The 25950-nt window shown below is 36.5% G+C and overlaps 1 protein-coding gene across 1 annotated transcript; it reads right to left on the bottom strand.

Moving 5' to 3' along the window:
* Nucleotides 1–113: 113 nt before the first annotated feature.
* LOC126858485 (uncharacterized) lies at nt 114–25950 on the bottom strand. The gene is made up of 12 exons (XM_050608848.1): nt 23023–25950; nt 18755–18911; nt 16580–16696; nt 11141–11328; nt 5894–6109; nt 5119–5269; nt 4693–4883; nt 3773–4002; nt 2941–3049; nt 1984–2311; nt 1192–1480; nt 114–560 (listed from the first exon to the last, which is right to left on the bottom strand). The coding sequence occupies exons 1-12, from the start codon at nt 24934–24936 to the stop codon at nt 218–220; spliced, it is 4233 nt and encodes a 1410-aa protein (XP_050464805.1). The 5' UTR covers nt 24937–25950; the 3' UTR covers nt 114–217.

Below are 25950 nucleotides of genomic sequence, written 5' to 3'. Positions count from 1 at the left end.
TTCCCAGTGTAACGACTTCCATATCGATGCAATCGAATTTTCGTCGAGAGATTAGATTTTTATTTCTAAAAGAATTTATTTGTTATACATATATATATATATATATATATATATATATATATATATATAATAATGACTAGATGAAATGACTCAATCCACCGCTGAAATATCGACAATCAATCTCGAATCTCGTTTCGATATGTCAATCGCGAATAATTTAAAAATATCCCTCCCGATCTTTCGGTGCGCTGGAGATCAATTCCCGCCTCTTCCACACCGGCTGTGCCTGTACGCGTTGAGTTTGCGTTGTTGTCATCGCCGAGGTGACGGAGGATGATATCGCTGACGTAGACGTCACGCCAAGCGACGTCTTGCCAGCTAGGGTGTCGGCGTCGGGTATGTGGCGTGTCTGATGCCTCGTGTCCGTGTAACGCCTCTTCGTGTACTTTTTGCTTTCGCTGGAGGTTACCGTCGAGTTCTTGCTCGTCTGCAGGGTCGACGCGAGGTCGACGTCCCGCCGCGAGATCTGCAGCATTCTCTCGATATCGGCGGTCTTGGACCTGAATCACGCGAGCGTACAAATTCGCGTTAAATCGCTCCAAGTATTAGCAGAATTTATTCGAAACTAGCTCACATTCTTGTATGAGATTATACGAAAAAAAAATAATTTTTGCTTTTTTATACCTGTTTGATCAGCAGTAATATTGATCGCGAGATTAAGCTATATAATATATATCATAATAATTAAATTTTCAAGTATGTAAACAACTATTGTAGTATAAGAAACTTTGTTAACAAGTTTAATCCGTATAGAGTTGATTAATAACGAAGGATTGGAGAATTCGAAATTTTGCGTTAACATATTTCTTGCTTATTTGCAAACTTGAAAAGCTATTTTAGGAGAGTCTGTGCGCAAGACGATAAACTATATCTTAAACTTATAAAATAAAACGAAAGTTTGTTTACGCGATACATCTTTGAAAACTGCTATGAGGCAAATAGATTTTTATTACAACGGTTACATGAAGGATGAATATCCATACACACATCGATCTCAATAAAAAAATCATTACGGCAACCGGTGTATCCAGCGAGTCGTGTAAAACTTTGCAAAGACTTTACAGCTTGGAGACAGGAGGAGAAAGGAGGAGGCAGAGAGGAAAGGTAACAACTGCGACGGAATATACTTGCCTTAAAACCGCACCACCGATGCTGGTGATGCTTGGCGTGTACGGCGCCGCTGTACTCCTGCTCGCTTCCTGCTGACCGGTCGTCCTGCCCACTTGCCTCACCTCGCTCGAGGTCGTAAACGAGACCCTTTGGAGAACCGCTTGCTGATCCGGGATGTACGAGACGGCGGTGACCGCGCTATCAGGACTCGCCGGGGGCGACGACGCCCACGACGGCGGGGAGCTCGGTGCTTGATCGCCCGACAGGGTCGCCGAGGAACCCACAGCGCTGTCACTTCCGTGTCTTCCACCTGAAAGCGATGATATGAGATTGAGACCGTGGAACACGATTCGAGATTTTTAATTCCATAAATTGTTTTAAATATATAGCATGTCTACATAGCTAAAAGAGAGAGAGAGAGAGAGAGAGAACCCGCGCAAACATAGTTTATTTTAGATCCGCAAGCTTAGATATATATATATATATATATAACTTCAATTACTTCTTCTTAATAATTTATTTAGAAAAGATTTCAAAAGCTTCGTATAGCTTTATTTATGCTTCTTCTTAATGCTGCTATATTATTAAGATGCATTATAGCTATAGCTATTTTAGAAATTTATTTGAGATTAATGTCTGATTAAAACGCGAATTAATATATCATATATATAGACAATTTATTGTCTGGAATTAATTTCACGATAAAATTATTGTATGTAATTTGTACATCGTGCTTGTTTTCCATTTTTTTTTTTTTGTTTTTATCTTTAATATCCATAGAACGATATCGAATTATTATATATGAAGGCGAACCTTCGCTGCAACCGGAGATGGATCTCTGCCTTTGCCGCCTCGGGGGAGCGCTTGGTTGCTTCGGTGTTTCCTCGATGTAAGGAATGTCCGGATCGTCGAGGTTCAGGGTGAACGCATCGGACATGGGTATGGTGAGACTAGCGGTAATCACTACTGGTGAGGATCTTCGGCGAGGATCAGACGGATCCTCGCTCGATCCACTATCGACGCTGTTACTCCTACCCTCCTCCTTTCTGCGGCTTCCTGGTCTCTTGGGCCGTCGCGGCCTTGGTCCTATGTCACCGCCGACGCCGGCAGTCTGATGCAGACACTGCTCTCTCGTCCACATCTGAAACAAGAAAATCGTTCTGTTTCCGATTAATGTTACGTGTAATATAAGTTTAAGAATAAGATAATGATTAAATAATGATGAAGTATAGCTGATAAAATTATATTTTTATAAATATATATATATATATATATATATATATAATCTTGTATAATTTTAGATTTAATTCTCTTGGATTTTCAGTTTAAAGCAATTTCAGTATTTTAACTTCTTGTTTAATTGATCAAGTTTGAAAATATCACAAAGTTGAATTGCTTTTTCACTGAAAAGCGTTTACATGCCATTTTGATAAAACTCAAAACAATGCAATTTCGAGAGGTATAACTTTAAAATCACAGATTGTATATCGGAATATAATGAAAACATTTAAAGAAAGAGTATTTTAAATTTAAAATTTAGGAAAGTTTAGTTAAGAGTGGATCTTGCAATTACGAACTTGGTTCATTCTTGTTCGAAACATTTAAATTGCAACAATTTAAACACACAATGTTCATCAAGAAAGTCTTTGACGATACTCATAAAATCAACCCTTTTTTTTAAGCCAATTCCTTTGTCTCTCTCTCATCTCGAGTTTCAAACGTTAAATTTAACTGTCGGATAAACGTTTATAAAATGCATGATCGTAGCACCTTTCTTGTCGACGTCGTCGTTGATGCGGTGTTTGTTGACATAGTCAGCGTCTCCTCCACAGAGAACGTCTCCGCTTCGCTGCAGGGATCCGCATCATCTCCGCATTGCCTGCAAAAGCACGTACGGAATTTTGCTTCAATGTTTTTGTCTCGATATTGTTACACTATGATTCGCAGGGCATAAATATGCGAGGAATGTTTTCACCTCGCGGCATCGATCGTCGCTCGTGAACGTGAGACGCACCCGTTAGGTCAAGGACAAAATTCACGATCCCAAAAAATTACTTTTTTTCAGGGTTATAAAATATTCGATAAAATATTTTATGGAATAGAGACTGCTCAGAGACCAATATGTAACCCGTCAGTTTTACAACTTTGTCTATAGAGGCAATTTAGTTATATGACACTTTAGAACTTTAACAAATGTATATACTTTATAAGTTTCATGTAACTCATATGTATTGTTTCTGTTTTTATTGAATTTTTATTATATTGAACTTTATTTTCCTTGTTTCTACTAAAGCAACAGAATGTTTAGATAATATTTTACCAGACAACCGTGCAATAATTATGAAAAAAGGCAAGTATGATGAATAATAATTATTAATAATTATTATACAAGTGATAAATATATTAATATTTTAAATACTCTCTTATATTATTACAAAATGATGAAGATTTTACTTTAAAGGCTAACAGAAAAAATTGTGTTGTTTTCGGCAATGATTTGAATTATCATTCAAAATTATCGCGATTCGGTATAAAACGATCGAAACCTGCATCCATGGCTATTAATCGATTATTCGGGAAGATAATAAAACGCGATACTTACTCTTCGACGCGACGAGACAACGCAATATCCAACTCCGCTGGATGGGTGTCCATCATATGCTGGTACACTTCGTCCAGCAATGCCGCCGGTACCGTGAACAAGGTCGACGTGTGTTCCAGAAGTGCCCGCATGACGTTTATCACATCTATTCTTTCTTCGGCTCTCTCCGCCGAGAGCTCCGACCTCATCTGACTGGGCTTCACGCAGTGTAGGATATTCGGGGCGAACACCTGGAACGTGCATACGATTATATTTTTAGCGCTTCGTCCGCAGTACGATGTTATTGATTTTTAATTTAATTAACGTGGCTTTTTTTCGTCGCAATGATTGACGATAGCCGAGAGCGCGTGCTGAATTAATTAATCTCGTGCTTGGACAGAAATTTCCGTCGCGATACCATTGACACATAACAGAATCTTGTACGAGACACAAAATCGAAGTTAATTTTCAATCTGTCAAGTAAACAATTTCACGATTTCTCCGAGGTCTTTTAAACAATGTTTCTCGATGTCGCCCGTATATGCAATTAAAAGAAAACGATGCGAGTAGGGTAATTATGAGCGATTTATATTGATTTTTGAGAAATTTATATTTATATTGTACATATAATTAAAAAACTTACAGATTAGAGAATTTACAGATATAATATAAAGAAATAAAAATGTGCATTACACACACTTATATAGAGACGTTTTTTAAAAAGCTCGAAGTCAACTCTATTCCTTTTCGTTTAGCATTTAATTAAAAAAAGAGAACCAGAAAGAAATGTAAGAACTTTACCGTCGTATTTCAGTTGATAAAGAATTCTCGCGTATCTCGGCTAAGGAAGTTAACGAGATTCAACGCGCAATTCAAATAAAAAGAACAGGAATATCGAAAAGAAATCAAAGTCGAAAAGTGTCGGCGCATGCGGTACTAACAGTTGCGAGATTTGTCGTATCCATTTTATTCCCCGGAATCCAATCCCCGGTCTCGCTTTTCTGATCCTCACTGTTGGCCGCGACGACGCTCAAGAAGTTCAAAAGTGCCCAAAGTGTCTCGCGATTGGGCGTGGGTAGAAGTTGAATGAGATGCTGTAAAGCTTCCTGCTGCAGTCGTCTGTTCCTGATCTCTGCAAGACATTTGAATGATTTGCATTTTATCGCGTTTTCATCGAGCACGTAGAAGTGGGAAGATCTGGAAATTCCAAGTTCGAGGAAAAAAAAATCAAATGGGGGAAACAATCTCACTGCGCAAATAAATTTTCGAAAATCAGCAATGCAAATCAAGCTGTCCATGGATTACGAGTTGAGAAAGTGGAAGATAATATTCGCGAACAGCTTATGTCGGATTAGAACCTTGCTTACTTTGTGTATGTACAAAGGCTTGATATAATTCCCTGCAAAGCAGAGGATCTGGGAGATCGCGGAAATATTCCTTCAGGAGGGTGGCTACATCATGGGGGCATTGGTCGGCGCCTATCTTGGTCTCCCGACCGCAATCAAAGTCTTCTCTTAACTGGAATTAATTATAAACGTCACGCATAAGATTGCATAAATAATGTACCCCTTTTAAAGAGAGAGAGAGAGAGAGAAGAGATCTTATCTATAATTATATCATTTGACTTGCTTTAAATAGAAGTAAGTAACTAATTTGTATTCTCAAAGTAATCGGTTTTTTGCTTCATAAATATTTAATTTTTATCGCCGATTGCAAGTACTAATACGCAGTAATGGACAATATTACGGAGAGTAAGACAGAATTCAATAATGCGCACAGATTAATGTTTAGGATATCTGAATAAGAATAAAAAGGAATATATGAAAAAGAATTTTTAATTTAAGCTAATATTAAACAGTGACTGAATTACCACATTAATTTTTTACCAACATAAGTATACGATTTTCATCTAAATTTACAAGTACTTTTTGCATTTTTTTAAGAAAAAGATACAAGAAAAATTTGTTTACAAAATACACAGAATAATTAGAAGATGATGAACAGTTATATAAGAATAATTTTTAATCATCTCGCAATATCTTTTATACAAAAAGATACGTGTCACCGTTTTCGAAAACTTTTATTTCTGGTGTCAAAGTTTATGTTAAAGTATCTTATCATTGTTGAAAGAAAACGTCATACCTGCCTCACCCTCTTCTTCGAGGGTGATACGCGGAACACGCCTAGCGTTCGGAGACCAGTGGCCTCGAGATGCTTAATGCATTGTCTTACGATGTTTGGTACTGCGTCCCATTCACCGGCGGGGCTTCCTCCGCCACTGTCGCTCAGTTCGAGTATACCGGAATCACTTCCAGTGAGAGCACCGCCTTTCGACGACAAAGACTCGCAGGAGCCTCCCTAAGTGGATAAAAGAAAATATCATTTGCATAAAAGAAGGTAAGTGAACATAGAAACAGTAGATGAGATGTCACATTTGTGACATTCCAAGTTTTATATATATATATATATAATGCTAACTTTTTTTTAAGTAAAATGTCCCGTGGCTTCTATTTATTCGTTTTTAAGCTAGAATGTGTATAAAATTCCACACATTGACAACGAACCATTTATGTATAAAATTAGATGTTCAATATCACAGGTAAATCTATACAGATGATATTTTTGTACATCGATTAATTTTCTTAAAATTTTGTAAAAAAAATTAACTCGCCGGTATCAAATGTGCATATACATATATTCATAATAGAAGATTCACGCAATGGAATCGCTTTCTTAATGTATCGGGAACACTAAAATAAAGTCCTTCGCGAAATTGAGGGTTCTTAATTAATCCGCGGTTAAAATTAGCGATCCCGTTCCCGTTCTATTCGTGTCTTCGAATCCATGATGTCATTTCGGACGCGAGAGACGCACGTGACGTCGACACGAGAATTCTACGTAGTCCTCTTCACGTATATCGAGCGATCAATCAAATTAGGCGTGGTCTCGTAAAGATGCCAAGGGGAACGATAAGTAGAGATAGACCGATTAGATCTTGGACGATATCTTTCTGTTTTTAAACATGATTTTTGAGAATGATTTTTGCCAAGTTTACTCTATTTCTTCAGACTATGAAGGAAGCGAAACGAAATTCTTTTTTTAATTTACTTCCGATAAGGATTACGTTTATCGTCACATTTTTCATGAAAGTCAGTTCTATTAGATACGAGAATGATTAGCTAATAATTAATATGCTATAATTTAACATCGTATCGTAAATTACATGGAATTTCTTGTATAATGATAAAAACTGGCTGAAAAAATTTTTCGTGTCGCTCAAAGTATAAAGCATAATCTCTTTTTCTCGTTCTTTACAATATATTAATCATTTGATATCATTTATCGAGTAGCCGGAAGTAAATCGCAAAACATGCACGCGAGGGCGGTTGGAGATATTATAAAATATATCGATGCTATTTCTGCCGATGAAGCATAGATATTTCGGGTCTCGCAAACAGCTGATTTAGCCTGCGGTTGTAAAAATTTCAAGTGCAAGCGACACAACAATTTCTGGTTACGTCGGCGCTTTATTACTGTAATTAATTATTTCGATCGATTCGATCTATTATTTTGTTTCTATATTTCCCTTATTACTCTCTCCTCGTGTCTTTAATAAGATTTTATTACTTTTTTCTCTTTACTTTTGCTCTTCTATTGTTTCTTATTTTAATTAACACTATATTATAATTTTTTGATTTTCTTAACACACATTGATAAATTCACAGTAATAGAAATATATCTACTTCTACATATGTAGGCATATATGCAAGATATTCCATTATTATTGTGTACTTTTATTGTCAGATAATTTAATAATTCTTTAATTTAGCCTTGAATAAAATAAATAAATACATGAAATAAATACGTTACATAAATGCAGATTGAAACAAATTGAAGAAGCAAAGTTTTATATCATATCTTAAAATATTTTCTTTAAGCTTATATAAACATTCGAGGAAAATTTCTTGATTTTCAAACGTGTATTTTTCTCATATAAAATACTCTTAATTTTCAAACACGATTTTTCTCATATAAAATACTCTTATATTTAATTTACTGTAAACATTTTTTTGTATCAATTGCATCTATTGCATCCATGTTTAAGAGAGAAAGAGGGAGAAAATTAATTCTGGAATAGTGATATAGAAACAAACAGGAAACGTAGGTGGGAGAAACCAATTTCCCCCGATCGTTCGGAATAATGACATTCGTCAATGTCGACTGTTGTAGAAGCGGATTGCGGAAGTGCGTTGGTGCGTCGTTACAGCTTCCGAGTATCTCGATTCAAATTTGTGGCATGGAACGATCGTGCCGCGAATGCAAAATTCGTCTTGCTATCGCAATCTTTCTTTCCTCCCTATCAATTTACTCATCCGTTGATTTATCTCAAAGTAGAGACGAGGAAAAGAGAGAAGAATATTGCTCCGTCAGTTTATTCGCGAAATTTTCACGAACAAAGTTTATGTCACGAAATCTGAAAAATATCAAAGTTTGTGTCACATATAGATTTTCCACAAATTGTAAAGGTCAAATTCACGATATCGATTCGGTTTTTTCGATGAGATTTGTGACTGTGGATCATCTGTAGATAATCTTTGATCTTTAAGAAGATGCGCAAGCGAAATGCGACAGTGAAAATAATTTACGCTTACGAGAAAAAAGCGATGTGTGAGATTACGAATTTGAGCTTATTAATAGCGTAATTTCTTCACATTTAATTTATATAAATTATATGTAAAATGTTCCCTAAAACCTTTGAATATTCTTTTGATGGCTCTCGGAAAAATTGGAGACGATTTTTCTTTAGCGAAAATGTCATAGAAAGATCATCATTTTTTGCAAATTGTTTAAAAAAAAAAATTATGTATCTTTGTAATTAATTGTAAGACTCAAATTAAAATATTTTATTAAAGTAAACTCCAAACCTGTAATTAGTTACAGAATATAATTGTGCTATTCTTTTAACTTCACAAGATTGTTTGCGAAAAATCCTTCTTTTTTTTTTAATTTTTAACTCAAAATTTATCGATGTCTTGACATTTTCGCTAAAAAAATTTTTATTTTTGACTGATGTAATTAAAATTCGATTACAAAAGTGTCATAAATTTGAGTTATCATAATTATTAGAATATTATTTCTGCTGTACTGTGAATACTATAATAAGATGAAAGTTTGCATATCGTATATTTCAAAAATTAATTAGGAAATTTCTATGAGACATTCTTGAAACTGATGAAGTCATTATGCGACGAATGAAAACGGAAATTTGCATTCGCTTAACTGCTGTCCTAGATGTTTGCTCATGCATCGCCCGCAGTGCTGCCTGCAAAAGGGTTCAATAATAACATAATCAATTCCGAGAATTATTTTGAATTGTTACTGCATATAACAATGTATCGTGACTATTATTGTTATATAATAAAGAGTTTTAATTAATAATTATCACGCAATATAGATTTTGCGATAAGATAACGCATAATACCAGGAAAGGATATGCATATTGGCATTTACGTTTCAGTTTCCATAAAAGAAAAATAGAAATTTTCCGCTCCGTGATTTATATCGATATATTTAAAAGCCTACATTTTAATAAGGGGATTATAAATATCGCGAAGAGAAAAGAACCGAGAGAATAACTATTTGGAGAGACATCGTGAGGCTGTTATTTTATTATATAATAGTTCGAGTTATCGTAGGTTACGGTCGTGCTATAACTCTATGCCCAAGCCAGACGTCGTAAGATATCGAGAATAATATCGCATCTTGTAGATCGGAAAGCGCACCGATCACTTATCGGCTTTCTTAAAATAACGATGAACGGTCGTTCTCGAATAAAAAAAAAATTGTTTTCTATTGAGATGGCGGCGCTTCTAAAATATTCACTTCCGATTGGGAAGTTAAAGATCTGTCACATTCAAAAGAAGAAAGAAAATTAATAGAATGGAAACGCGGCACAGGAATTATTTCTTCCTTAGACATCTTTGTAATAAGAATAAAAATAAATGGCAAAAATATAATTTTTCGCTGCAGTTAAAGTATATAAACTTTTTTACAAGCAGAAATTTAAAAACCTGCCCACGACCTTGCTGGGGATGTTAAAGAATTTTATGAAGCCATGTGATTGATGCTAGGATGATAGAGAAATGAAAATCTCTTTTTTTCTCTCAGTTAGTTTCTACCCTTTTTTTAATAAAAGTTTGAAATTAAATAATCTAATTATTTATTGTAAACTTCAAAGTTCTGAAGAAGAGGAAGATCAAGTTTTCAAAAAAAAGTTTATCGCAGAAACTATATCCGTTAAAATATTCAGATCGATTTTTCTTATAACTCTTTCTAATCTGAATCCAAAAGAGCTAAAACTACGTACAATTGACATACTTATTCCATTTCTATGATTATTACAAGAGTTTAAGAGGAAGAAATTTTAGCCTCCATATATATGTACGCTCTCTTATCACATTAATTCTTCGCATTAAACCTTTTCCTCCCCCGCTATATCGTGATCCTGACCGCGCTTAGACGGGAGATAAATGGCATACTCGGCCATCGGTCAGATGTGTCCGTCGAAAAATAACCACTTGCAAACATGACGTCTGGCAAAGTCGCGTCGCAAGTGGTCATCGATAAACCGCCTATCCCGACTACAACGATGACGTAAAACGAGATGATGTCGTTAAGCGATATGACGTCGATGAGAAAGAGAGAGCGAGAGAGAGAGAGAGACGTTCTCGATGTTTCGGCATGCCCGACAGAATTTTGGGCGTTGTTCAAGTCAATTTTTATATCCATGCTATTCAACGTTACTATATAAGATTGAACATTGTTTTGAATTTTTCTAAAAAAATATATAAAGACATATTCCGCATAAAGACCTGTCCCGTGAGAATCGTTTTCTAACTTGCCTTGTTTATTACAGGATCTAAAAAACTTACATAAATTCCGTACTTTATCGTGTAGTCATCATGTAACGAGAGAGAGAGAGAGAGATACCGTTTCTATATTTGCTCGTCGCCTGCAGTCGCATTTTTAATGGTCGATCATTCAGCTGCCAAACTTTGCCACTCGAAAGAAATTTTTGTATTATAGGTCAACGCCTTGTTTAGTGCAAAATGAAGATCGGTAGCATCGCGTATCTTTTCCAATATCTCCATCCTATCGCGGTTTTAATAAAACAGTTAAGACATATATATTTCTATTAAGAATGTAATTTTTTTTTAATGAGAAAATAAAATAGATTTTATTTTAAAAATACAAAAACACACACGTAAAATGCATATAAATTTGCAGGAAAAGTTTGAGAAATATAAACTACGCAAAAATATGTGAGATATCAATCCGAGTTAAGTATATTTTATTTATGCATCAGAATATATTCTGATAATTTCTTACCTCTTCTGTTTTAGCCGCGACGGACGTCGGTGTTTCTATAAGGCTAGAGAAACTGGTCCGGCTGCCGTGTCTGCTGCTCCTATTTAGGCAACCGACATCGGTGACTTCTCCAGCGGCGATTCTAGCGATTCTATCATTCTCTATGCACTGCGACAGAGGTATACCGAACACCAGACCACCAGCTACGTCTGCGAGCAAAAAAGAAGATGGACATTTCAGAGGTTTGTGCATGTGCAATTTTTTCGAAAATTCCTTTTTCAATAATCATATGAGACCTAGATTCTATTAAAAAATATATGTTTTTTTAAGATATTGAGTTGCGACTATTATACAATATGCATTATCTTATGTTATAAGCATGTGTTAGGATATTATTAAGTGTTTAGATTATTTTTTATATAAATTTAATATGCACTTTTATCGGAGTTTGAATATAATCATGAAGATGTTCTTTTTTTTCTTCGAGATAATATCGAGTATTTTTTTAAATACTTTTAAGTACTTTTACAGCATTCTCTTTGACTAGAGATTTTAATAATATAATTTTAGTAATAATTATAGCATAAATATAATAAATATGATATGATAAAACTTGCATCTTTATTATAATGTTAACTATATATAAATATAATTTATACATATATATCTCTTTTTTTATATCGCTTGCTAATTGTACACTGTACGTACAATTTCGTCAGTAAATCTTTCTTTTCCGAGTAATACATAATCTTCTCGATCATTTGGCTAGCAAACGAGCACCATGAAATCAACATCGATCTAATCTATGAGCCGTCAGCTGTGTTTTGTGGACGAATTTGCGTGTGTATTTCGTGCATAAATAAGCTCGAGCACCGATGTGAGAGCGTCGCATCGTCCGCTAATTAGACTCATTAATGTAAACGATATTTCATCAAATAATTTGATAACGATTTGCTGATCATGGTATAATACATCGATTAATTAACGCATTTCTGTGACCACCCGAATCGTTTAATGAAATGACGAAAAAACTTAATTAATTATTAACAGAAAGTATCTTCAAACAAGATTAAGCAAGAATAATTTTTCATTATACCATTATATTCTTTGCAAGAGTAACTTTTCATTATATTAAAAGAACAAAACTCTAAAACAGTGTTTAAGATAACATAATTAATTTAAAACAAATTTTAATTTCAACATTTCAACCATACAAAAAGATTTTGTTTCGCTGAAAATTATATTATTAATTATATAATATACTATTAATTATATATTTTTTTAATAATTTCAAATAAGTTTTTAACGCAATTTCAAACAACAAATGCGATAATATTATCACTATGTGATTATTCAGACTTTCTGCATTAATAGTGTTAATTCGACGCTGCTTGAGATATTTTAGCGACTCGAGTCTTGACACCCGAGAAGGCAGATCTTCTGTAAATGACGTGTTTAACTTGACACTAATTAACATCAACGTTTCATCCACTGGGTATTGCGCATCTTTTCAGATCGCGGCCAAAAACATATTCCGTAAAGTTGCAATCCCTAAGACAGACGCGAGCTTCTTTTAGTCTACCCACGTCCGCCACGCGATATAAAAGCCAGGTAATCCGAAGCACATTTGCCGCTACGTCGATGCCGTCTTCGATTATAACGTCAAAAGCCGGAGAGAGAATTACACGCACGATTTCTTCAATTCAAACTCACATAAAGGACTTTTTGTCGGCGAAACTATATTTTGTTTCGATAAAGCAAGCTTATCGCCATCGACTCGATACGTTATACGTGAAGTGTTTCTCAATAACGATAGTATTTTTCTAAGGCTTTGAATCATTTTGACAGCTGCACAGACTTCTTTATGTGTCTGTGAACAGCTGTCTGTAATCGTTCCACGTGAATCTCCAATCGAATCTTGTATGCTCCGATTCGAGTTTTTTTTTAATAATTCTGGCCACGTGTATGTATACTTTGCCACGGTTTATTTTTACATTTAATTATGATACTAAATTTTTTCTCGCGAGTAATGGCTTCACAATTTTAAAGCCACGTTTCGTTTTTTTCATCCAAGTTATGCGAAAAATTAAGAAAATATCTTTTCTTCGGTGACGCAATTTGTCGTAAAGGAAAAATACTACAAAGAGACGTGGTCTGTGACGATAGACGGAAGGCACTAAAGTTTCGATCATTTCTCCAAGAGCCAGCTGAAAACTCAAAAGCAACAAACCGTGTCCCTATATCGATCCGATTATAGACCACGTACGATCTGGGCCATCCCGGCCATTTCTTTCTCTTTCTCTCCCTCCCCTCTCTCTCTCTCTCTCTCTCTGTCTCTGTCGGTCTGTCTGTCTGTCTGTCTGTTTGTCTGTCTGTCTGTCTCTCTCTTTTCTCTTCTCTTCTCTTCGAAACGAGCGTGAAATGCAAGCTACTTTACGCACTACAATGTACAAAGAGAACGAGCCTCTTCTTGGAAGCGTCGAGAAACGATCGGCATCGATCGTCAAACACTTTGCCACCCCCGTACGATGTCGGTCCGGTACGATGTCGGATACGTATTTAGACGCGCGGAGTGCGAGCGTACGGACATTGCGTGTATAAATATCCGCGGTGTATCTTGTTGCACGCACACGTTTAAGTAATTGACATTTCCTGATAGATATATTTATACATGGATGCAACTTTGTTTGGGCCTGTATATTTTGATCGCCAGCATACTTTGAAAATGAAATTTATAGCATCAGGATCATGTGTTATTCTACATTTAAGAAGGCCTGATTTGACATCAATGTTGTATTTATTGCCATTTTTAAAAATGGTTATTTAACACGATTGTCGAATAATTTATTCGTCGATTTATTCGTCGAAATTTAAAATCTTTTAACGTGTAATATATTAATGAATCTTTCTTTTTATATGTATAACTAAAAATATTAAAAATGAAATTTTATACAATAACTTTAAAATGGAATAAAAATGCATTTTTCATTTCATTTTGTCATAAATGAAATGAAAAATTCTATTTCTTATCATTGTTTTTTTTATCTTATATTCATTTCTTTTTTTCAAATTAATTATATTAGCTTTTTTATGATAGAAAAATAATATTGTTTTCTCTTTATTATGTGTGTATATGTGCACTAATATCTTAATAGTGTTTTTGTTAAGAAATGTTTACACCAGGGGCAAACACATATCAGTTTCATTCTTATATATGAAGCGATACAAGTTTGGGATGCAATTCATGTCGCCGTTTCTAAGGGGAAACATTAAAGCGATGCATTAAAGGGAAGTGAGCGACCTCGCGGGAAGATTCCCGATTGACGTCTGGTGTCCCTGTACGCATAGGCGTATTCAGCGTGCACGCAGACCGCAAATAAACCTGATATATGCGGAAATATGTACCGCCACCGAGCACCCCGTGGCTAATTTTAACCGGCGAAATTGTGTCTCATACCAGCCTGGCCGACCGATGCTGCTCCGCACCCGCCTCTCGCAGCCTCTTGCACACGTAAGTAGATGCATCTTCCACCGCAAAATTTCATCTCACAATCAGTTGCTTCGATACGAAGCTAATTGATATGAGTGAGAGAGAAATAAATTTTTGATAATACCATGGAACAATGGAATTATACAAATAAATCATTTTTTAAGTTGATTTATGTCGCGATTCGTTTGAAATTAAATAGTTATTTATAGCTTTTTGTACATCGAATTTTTTAAATTTATTTATATTTTTTTTTTTTTTTAATGTCACCGAAAATGATGAGTTATGTGGTATATATGTCCGAGCGGAGCTTTACAAGTTTTCTTGAGGGTACTATAAATTGTATCGAGTACCATTATACATTTACAATGATGCGCTTTTAGTGTGTAATGTATCCAGAGAGAGATACGCATCATAACTTTACATGAAAACCCTATTTCCGATACCCGTATGCACCTGTCTGAGTCGATTTGCCGTCCATATCGGATTCTTATTTGAAATGTCACGGACGACATGAGAGTGCAGTACAAGTAATATCGCGAGGATAATGGCATGCTACACGATGCATAATTAAAAATGAGAATGCGTATTTTCGGTTAACGTTCACCGCGGAAAATTACAATTTGCTCACGTAGCGATTCCGCCGATATGAGAATACTCGACAAGGAACAATTATCCTGGAACGAGTCACAAAAGCTTTCATCTGCATTTCTGCACAGAAATTGCCAGGAATAGTATGTAATCTGCGCTCTCCTATAGAGATATCTTTCCTACGGAAAATTTTCATTCTTTCCCAAATATTATTTTTTTGATATAATATAATGAGGCCGAGAGTTAATTACTTTTCATCTCTCCGCGTTTCACTTATCTTTATTCCTTACATCATAATTTTATTTAAAATAAACTTCTGTTTATTTGACTAAGATTAACGTTTAGTGCGAATATTTTTTTGATATAAGTGATTCACTTGACTCAAACTTCTTGTGACCAAGCATGGAATTTGAAACGGCGAGGCTAAAGAGAGACATGCGGATCGGCTAAAATAGATTGAAAATTTGTCCCAAGATTAATATTTATCTTCGTTGCGATAGATTAATATCGCATACAAATGCGTACATATACGCGTAAGAATGTCGTAAACGTATCAAGTGATAAAGCACTCGCCCGAAGAACTTCGGCGAGCGACTATTGCGTCTGTCTGAAAATAACTGAACCAGTTATTCTCCAAACAAATAATTGCGCCATAAATTATACGATCGTTAAATACGCGGCTTTCTACACGTTCAACCGCGTATTTCGTACTTAATTATCGGCACGATCAAACAAATTTCCACGTGAGATTCGTTGCTTTTGCACCACAATCTCGATGAATTTAATATTTCATATTTCTATATCGGAAATTGAAGATCATAAAAGAATATGTATCGCTGAGACGTCAAGGATATAAATTCAGTTCAGATTCTCCGAAAAAAAATGAGATAAAATTTTATATTGAAGAGGAAAAAGTCGTCGATTTATTTAATTGGAGATCTTTACAGTTTGTTGAAGCCAAAGTTATCTAAATACTTTTGCAAGAGAAAGAAAAAACATTTCAATTTTATAGACACTTTGTTATTACAAGTTTCATTTGTTGCACAGCTTTTAGACTAAAAGAATTTCATCGATATAATTAGAGAAGCTCATTGACCGGACATAACATTTCGTTGAACCTTCGCGTTTTTCTCTCGCGTGACCTAACGACCGCGATTTCTTGTTATATCATCCTGCAAGTAAAGCGTATCAATATCGAGAATAGGATATATTTTATTTATTCGCGAAAAGATTTTAATTGGAGAAGAATAGAAAGCGGCCAGCGGTATAAATAGACGTCATCGTTTATTCTTGAGATTATAATTGTTTCTCTTCGTAGCGAAGGTATGCCGAAGGTATAACCGGCGGCGACGCGATTAACCGGTATTGCGCTTTGTGCTCACCCTTTTCCTTCTCGTCCTTTCCTTTATTATCAAAGAAACCCGTTGTTAGAGCCTTCCTCTTCAACAAGTACGCCCGTCTCTTTGGCTTCGTGGTCGCCGACCCGCTGCTGAGTGTTTCTGAAAGGAAATAAAGAGAACGATCTGACAAATGTATTCCGAGGCTCGCTTAATGCAATATATTATGCAATCCACTTGTAAAATCAGAACAGTATCTTTCTGTTACTTCTGCCGTGCCGGAATAATTCCTGTATATAAGGCGTTTAATTTAAAATAAATTCGTGTGGTAATAATTTAATCAATTTTTTTTTTAGAGAAAGGAAAAGTGATAAGAAGAGATTTTAAAATAAGATTAAACAAGAAAGAGAGAGAGAGAGAGAGAGAGAGAGAGAGATGAGATATTTCTACATTTTTATATGTTCTCATGATGTGACGAGAATAATGTAACGTTCGCATAATAAAGTATAATTCAAATAGAATCTCTTGTAAAAGTTCGTTCTAGCTGACAGCGCCTACACTTTCATATTGTGATTAATTACACTTCTGGTTTACTCTGACTATAAATCCGACACTGCCCAAGTACTTTTTACACGACTTTCCTCTTCATTGCGCCTTTGTTTGCCCCAGAATGACGGGCATGCATTTTAAAATTTAACTTTTTTTAGGATCATATACGCTTGAGCTTGATAATAATTTATTATTTCCATTTCAATAATTCGCGCATAGAAAAGCTATTCTTGCCACAACACGGGTGGAAAATACTTTTCAAATAACAAAATTTAAAGTTTGAAGATTTTCTTAAATTTAATTTTGTTTTCTTTACAAATAATGGATCTACATAATTTATCATATGTGTGTATATATATGTATGTATAATTTATTATTATATTATTATATCTTTTGTAAAGGATTTACGTTGCTAACAAGTAATATTAAACCTCGAATGTGGAAAGTGAAGATATTCCAATATTGATCAATGATAACTTAAAATGCGTTCCTCGCACTTTCTATTAGGAGAATGTACGCTATTTCTATTATAGCATAATTATATAGTATAATTATTCATAGTCATTCTATTGTAGAATGTGCAATATCACTCTAATGACCGGAATTTTTGGCATTCAGACGAAAGAAGAGAGACATCACAAAATTCGAGTGGATGAACGCGAGCTAACACTTGTGGTCATAAACACGTCAATCATTTGGAGTTGAAACGAGACAGCCAAACGGCGCCACGTCTATCGCGATAAATGCCGAAGTAATCTCTTAGATATACAATGAGATTCCGAGAGATTCTCTCTCTTCCCTATTATTATTCCTCGTAGGTGCGAAAGCAGTCGCTCGGTCGATCGAAAATCAAGTTTTTCAAAGAAACGACAAAGATGCCTCATTTCTTCGTATTCAGCATTGAATAACTTATGTAAATGCAGCATAAAATCAAGCTATCTTATTGAAAAAACGACAAATTAATCGACATTTTCTGAAAATAATTATTTTCAGAAAGCATTTTAACTTACAATCAATAAAGAAATTCGTTTAATCCATATCCATAATCCTCAGATTTTTGCAGGCAAAATATTTATCTTTCGTATAAAAATATAAGAATATATTGAAGAGATTTTTAAGACACTGATAAAACGCGTGAGTTCATTGAAAGAACGGATCCTATAACGGAATAATTCACATAACGTATGGGGATGTTGACGAGAAAGCACATGAGGATTCGATTCTGTACGGCATACAAAAGCATCCAAGAAATTCATGACCCTCATCGATGTTTGTTAAATAAAAGCCGGCGGGAGCCGTGCGCTTAAATACTCGCCGGAATTTCATTGGGCGTAGTTTCCTCTCTTTTCTTCGCCCCTTTGGAACACACTTCATAGACTAATGTAGCGTGGCACGCAGACGGCCGTAGTGGTATTACACGTGCCCGGAGGAATTCCTTTCAAAATCCGCGAGTGAGGAACGCGGATGTGAGGCGTGAGAGTGTTAAGAAGAAGAAAGACCGCGATGATGTGTTATTCGATAATAATTATAGACGGAGAAAAGTATAAAACGATACAGATATAAAGATGGATCATTCTTTCGCTCTATTTTTCGGGGAAAAAAAAACTTTTACAATCAAAATTTTTGTTTTCATTTCTTTCTTTTTTTTTTTCTTATTTGAAAACAACTCACCGCTCGGAGGCCTGATGTGCACACCCAAATTAAGAGCTTGGAGCTTCGCTACGGCCACCTTGCAGAGGACCTTCCTCTCGATATCGGACAGCGTTCGCAACGGTGTATCTTGTAGGGTTACACGTCGATTCCCCGTGCCTGCCCAGGTGCATTTTCCCTGCGACAGAAAAGAGATAGGATAGGCATCTCTCGATTATATCCTTCCGTCATCTTGAAAATTTTTCTACTTGACAACGATGTCGAATTTTCAGCACGTGTAACGCGACACGAGAAACGTCATGAATCGAGGAATATCAGAGATCTTGCAGAGAGCGAGGGATTTCCGAATGCGAAATTTAATTCCATGATCTCGACGCTTTCCTCGTTATCATGCAACGATTTATTCAAATTAATCCTATCATGTAAAATTCCCGGAATTGAAATTTATGGATTCGTCGCCGAGATGAATCACAGTTTCCGGTATTTGCACCGTTTGCCTTACCGCGAATTGATCAATTTCGATTTTGACGGCGGATCGACAACTTCGACGGATATAACATCAACCTTATTCGTTAATATTTACACGTTCGTAGACACGTGTCATAAAAATTGTACGATAGTTCAACGGTAGTTCCTAGTAACATGCACTCGACAAATAAACGAGACGAAGTATAAAATCGAGGAAATGCGAGATATAACGCGACGAGATACAATCTGACAGACTATAATTCATACATTTTCCCTTTACCTCGCACAGAGAGGATCAAGTTAATCTTGCAAGAGATGTAATGGTGTGCGAATGTTTCGCTCGTGTTTGCGATTAGGAGCGTGCAATAGAATCGAGCCGAGTTTAAATTACATACGAAAATTTAACGATGGATTATATTTGTTTTCGATTATAATTATAATAGTAATAAATATATCACAATTAATAATATCTCTTGTATTCTGGCAAAAATCGTAGGAAAATCAAGAGAAAATATAATATACTTTTATTCGAAAGGACTAAAAAAGTTCGTGACTTGCTTGTTAATCGCCGGGAGAAAATTGTTGCTCTTTGTTTGTTGTATTATATATTCCGAAGGCTTGCGACGAAGACCTTGCATAGGACGCATGGGGATTGACGGAATAGAAGCGTCCTCGGAACGCGAGAAAAGCACTAACGAAACCGCTATGCAAGGTAAAGAGGGTATGTACATGAGCTTCGCATCACATGCAAATGCGGATGTTCATGCGGAAACTAGTTTTGGAAAGTATCGAGTTAGTTTTCCTCCATTATCCCTTGATCGAGTTATTCTTCCTTTTCACTGTTTCCTTATTCAATCGTGAAAAACAGTGGAACTTATCCATTATAAACTTTGTCATAAAGACGAAGAAGAATTTAATTTCATTAATGAAATTATTGTGTATAAGAGGAAATAACAAACAGGATGTCAACAAGCGCATCTCGTGTAAGTAATATTATTATTCGCTTACAAAAGAAAAGTGGTACATTCAGTTGAGAAATATGTTTACATATATAGTTTTTGAGTTATTGATCAAAAAGAAATGTATTTCAACGTTTTATCAAAATATTTATTTTTAAAGGATAAAAGTATCTTCAATTAAATTTTAGTACAGATGTAATTTCAGTTTTCAATAAAGAATGCAGCCTATTTTTTTTCAAACATGCATTCATTATCAAACAGCTTCATAAAACGTAAATCATTTTTCTTTTATTGTGTTTGGAAATATTTAATTATTAATTACGTCCAATCAAATACTTTCTTTTTAAACAAAAAATTAATTCTTTAATTATAAATTAGACATATATCGATACTGAAAGGCACGAATTGACTAGTACAGTCAATTTTTCATGTCGGGAGAAAAAAAATTTTCTCTTTCTTTTGCCATCTCGCGACGGATTATTCGTTGAAATAACGGAGAAACACCACGTGAGAATAGCATGAATACGACGACGGCGGTGGTAGTAGACTTTGGCTTTAGTGTGCCGATATATATCCAAGTAGTAGTGTAGCGGCAGGGAAGAAAGGGGAGGGGAGGGGTTAAGTATAGTTTATACACACCGTCGCGTTGGCTGACTATTTCTGGCGGCGCCAGCAAAATTCCGAGGCCCTAAATTGGTTATCGCGCTTGTACCGCTTAACGAGAACGTCTGCCGCAAGGTCGACCCTCTTTTTCTTCTTTCGCGTTTTCCCTTTTCGCATCCTTCGCGTGCTTAGACATCGAGGATAAGGAGGTGTTAAAGAAGAAAGGGAGAAACGTGAATGCAATTATCGAGAACAAGTAAAAACACTGTGAATGAAAGTATTTTGCAAACTATTTCTCTTTTAATTTTGAAGAAATTAGAAAATAATTAAAATCAAATATATTTGAAAAAATTTTTCTCTGTCAAAGAATATTAAGGATATATGTGTCATATGTCAAAACATTGAGAAAAGCATGAAAATTTCATAGATTGTTCTACTATTTCTTCTGATTATCTATGCAAAGCTGAGCACAATTCTCTTAACAGATAATTGGAAATTATATAATTTTAAAATTAGTATTGATTCTTATGGAAAGCCACGTATTGTAAAACACTTATTGACAAATTTGACAAAAAAAAAAAAACATTACCAGAAAAATTTTCACATATATTAAGAAAATTCTAATAAATATTGGTACAAAACTTGATTTAGATCCACTTCTTCGTTTAAAAGTTATTTACTAAAAATTGTAGAAAAATATTAATCTTTTTTCTGCAAATTATTCGTTTTTTTTGTTCTTGATTTCAGAATATTCATAATCAAAAGTTTTTGTCATTAAGAAAAATATTAATTACAACTATTTTCTTTTACGAAGATGTTAAAAACCATATTATTTTGTAATATTTTTATTTTTTTATGATCGGGGTTTTATTTATTTAATTTTTCAAACTGTATAACATTTCCAAAACATGTCCAAAACATTTTTAATAAAAAATGAATGAAAATAAGCTGTTTCTCGTGAAGTTTCAAAGATATAAATGCGTCATTTTTTAAATTAAATTTGACATGAATTTTACTCTAAAAAGGAAAAAAAATATAATTTGAGATATTTTAAAAATTATTATCACATATGTGAAAGCATACATCAGAAAAATTGTTTTTAAATTTATATGAAAAAATTATAAAATAATGATATAAATTGAAACTAAATTCAAGGCGCGACGAAATGTTCAGTATTTTTTCAATGCCTCAATGCCTCAAATAACTTTTCTTGTGCGACAATTAAATATGTATGAATATTTAAATTATAAATGGTAAAAATGGATACACACTATTTTGGAAATGCGATATAAGGGCAAACGCGGAATATAATATAAATGTTTTCATCAAGAATTTTCTTTTACACTAAAAATTTGAATGAATAAATAATATGAGTAACAATTTATTGCTTCAAAACTTATTTTCACGAAACAGAAGTTTATGATACTCGTATCGCGAACAAACAAAGAGAGAGAAAGGGAGATAACGATGTGCCTATGATATATTTTATCATATTTATAAAGAATATTTAACATGTTTTGTAATATCTCTAAATAACTTGTTATTCCGGAATTAATTTGCAAGAATAACTTTGTCCAAAAATAGTGCAATCACCAATTGCCAGTTTCGCCAAACACCCTTTATAATTCAGAATCTCTCTGCTCTTTCAGAGGATATTCCTACCTCGCGTAACATGGAGATCAGCGCCAGAAGCTGCCATTACGAAAATGCGGGTCTATGCCAAATTCACGATATCTACTGTTCCTTTTTATTGAGCTTTTTGCTAATTTCGTGGAGACGCCAAAGAATGCATGAGATATAGCTCGTTGGAAAATCCGCGCGACATGCATTTAATATAACTTCCAGAAGACGCATTTCATTTCTGTGCTCTCAGCTGTCTCACCATATCAAAAACGGTAGAGGAAACTCTCCACACTAATAAATACACTACTAATCAACAAAATCAAAACTACTGTTCAACAAAATCAAAGAAGATGATTAATAGAGATATTAATAGAGATTATCTGATTTATAATAATTTTGATTTACGATCATTTTTTTTTTCAAATGATTTAAAATATAAAACTTTCATATTTTTATTAACAAAATATAATCAGTTATTGCAAGTCAAATTACTATCGAAAGCCTTGAATATTTTATTTAAATTTTGAATTTAAAAGATGTAAAAATTTTAATTTTTAATTTAAAAAAAATTTTTTTATAATACCGCAATTTATTTTTTTGTTCTTTCAAGTAATGCACAAGTGGAAAAAGACTCACCTGAGGTGTCCACACGGACGGCTGATGCGACACTCTCGATGTGCTCTTGCTCCTGGAGCGCCAGATCTTCTTCGCCACCAGCCGACTGCCGTGATGCACGACGCTGCTCGAGGACTTGCTCTTCTGCATCGCGGTGCCACCTGCGGAATTGGCGGATGATGACGTGAGTGCCGGCGAACCCGGTGCCGAGTGCGGCTTATCCTTATGCGTGTTGGAACCGTGCAGGAGATGGGACAGGAAGGATTGATGGTGATGAGGATGTTTAACGGGGGTGTTGGCCTCCTCAGAACCGAGGCCGGCGTCGATGCTACTCCTCGAGCTGGCATTTCTGCTCGCTGGCGGTGACGTCATCGTGTCGGCATCCGATAAATTTTCGGACGGGATTTCACCAGGACCGTAGGAGGACATCTCGCGATAATGCACCGCCCAATTGTCTTCCGTCTGACAACCCTTGTTGTTACCATCGTCGTCGCCGGGCTTGGTAATCTCGCCCTTGGCTTTGATATTGCGCAGATTGCGATCATAATTCACCCGCTTGAATCGATCGACCTTGTCAGCATCCATAGACTTTTTTCGCGCCATTCGCAAGTATCTCTTAATGGTATCGCTCACGGATGGCGACACGTCATCATTGTCGACGCTGCTACGTCTCCGTCCGCTTGACTTAAGCGACGCCGTCTCCTTCTGCGAAGAGGATTCATCTTTTTCTCTCTCTAATAGATACGCGTCGAGGACATCTCGGGAAACCGGATCGGTTTGCACGCCATCATCGAGAAAGTACCGATCGGTGCTGGGTTCCTGGACGGCGATCAGAGGTGGTGGTGAGATTGGGTGATCATCTCTCCTTGTGGATGACCAAACGTCGGACTTATTGATGGATGGTCTACTTCTCTCGTGGTCCCGCCATCGAGTGGACGGCGAGGTATACGCACCGGTTGCTCGAGGTCCCCTGAAGCCCCGAGTGCACCTCAGGTCAAAGTAAAGCTTCTCAAGGAGTTTCCGATCTGTCAAAATGTCGGAAATAACATGTTCCCGAGAAGACGATTTACTATAATAACGACTTAATGTCTCCATTAATGATTTATGAACATAATCGCTTTGATAGGATAACGTAGACTCGGGAATCACGTTCGTCTGGCTGGAAGAACTCTGACGAGAAGCTTCATTGCGTTTAGCCTGAGCCATGATCATATCCAGATGTTGCTGCAGCTTGTCTATCAAACTACGATAATCGAAATGCTCTTTCCCTTCCATCTGTTGTATTATCTCCTGCGACTTGGCGGTCGCTCTTGACGGATTAGCCGCGTCGCCCTGCATGTTCAGGTACTTTTGTAGCATGTCGGCCAACTCTTTGACCTCGATATCCTCCTGAGACGTCTTACGATGCGTCACCGGACTCGACGGTGTGCTTCCACTGCCGTCGCCTGATGTCAGCAGCCACTCTCTCTTTACCTTGGCAAGATCAAACTTGTTAGACGTAGTCGCATGAAGGACGAAGCTCTGCGGCGAGTTCTTAACGTCGTCGGCTTCATCGGCCGAGCTGGCTTGAGTTCGACAACTACCGCCTTTGATTTGTCTACGACGTCGCTGGGCGCGGAAGCCCAGAGTGCCCGGATATGAGGCTTTTCTCCAGAGCAGAAACCGCGGCTCCTTTTGGCATACTTCCTGAAAGTACTGCTCGATCTTTGGTATATCTTCCGGACGGTTGTGCGTACCATCCGGGATGAGACGCCGGCCGGCATCTGCCATGTATCGCCACGTCTTCCTGGTAAGTAGCCATCGTTCTTTAACGGGTTTGCCGAAGCGTTTGGTCCTGCGGTCCTTGGACGTAGGCGGTGTATCGCGTATCGTGCTTGCGGTGTCCGTGCTGTCGCGACGCGAGCGTCTCCTGCCCCCTCCGGGACGCTCCGCCATCGTCGCGTCCTTGTCTCGCCTCACCACGCGAACCACCTTCGTAAAATTGCGTCAGACCGGTGTCGTGCACGACAAAGACGACGGTCGTTCTTCACCGTGTGAAATTCACTGTACCATACCAGATGACGTATTTGTTTTTTTACTTGCGACGGCCTATCACCTCGCTTTTGATCGAAGAATACATTCATGAAACGAATATATTTTGAATGAACATCAAGGTACACCAACTGCACTTTGACACTTTGCCATTTGTTTAAGACAATAGCGCGGATCGATGCCCTATATCCTACTATACAATATATCGTCCAAATGGCAACTTTCAAAATCGTCAACGGCTGGCTTAAGATATTTTAACAAATCGACCTTTCTAAATAGAGCCTAAAAAGGCTCTTTGGAGGGACGAAAATCATTGTGTCTTATTCGTTCTCCAAAAGATCTTACGAAAAATAATGCCGGCAGAGTATAACGACGAAATCGACGATGACGACGACGTCCGGACGTCAAGATCGCACGCGTTACAAGAACTCGCGCGAGAGCCGGCAAGGTGGAAGCTGCCTAAGGTACGCGACTACTGTTCCTCAGGGCGTCGCGACGTTCGTGGACGCTCTGTGTCTAAAAGCGTCTTCACCCCTTCTCTCCGCTTCTTTCTTCCCGCTCGCGTGCGGAAACGCGAGCGAGCAAGCCGCAAATATTAGAAAGAAGGAGACGACGATGGATCAGACCGAGGAAAAGGTATAGAAGTTGCTGCGGTCTGGGATACCTGGGTCGGCTGCAGACTAACCGGAGGTGTAGCGTCGACGACGACGTTGTCGTCACGCTTTGCCAAATACCAACACTTTCTGGCGGCCGTTTTCTGGCATTCCCCGATAAAACGGTGTCGGCGAGTTTTGACGAGATCGTGACGACATATCATTTCTCGTCGTCGGAGCGTGGCATGAGAATGACGATATCGCGTCAAATCGCCAAAGCAAAATAATTATCATTGTCGCGAATCTTGCGAGGAAAAGAAACAAA

This window comes from Cataglyphis hispanica, chromosome 25, assembly GCF_021464435.1.
Source record: "Cataglyphis hispanica isolate Lineage 1 chromosome 25, ULB_Chis1_1.0, whole genome shotgun sequence".
Lineage (NCBI taxonomy): Eukaryota > Metazoa > Arthropoda > Insecta > Hymenoptera > Formicidae > Cataglyphis > Cataglyphis hispanica.
This window is presented reverse-complemented; position numbering and strand designations above follow the sequence as displayed.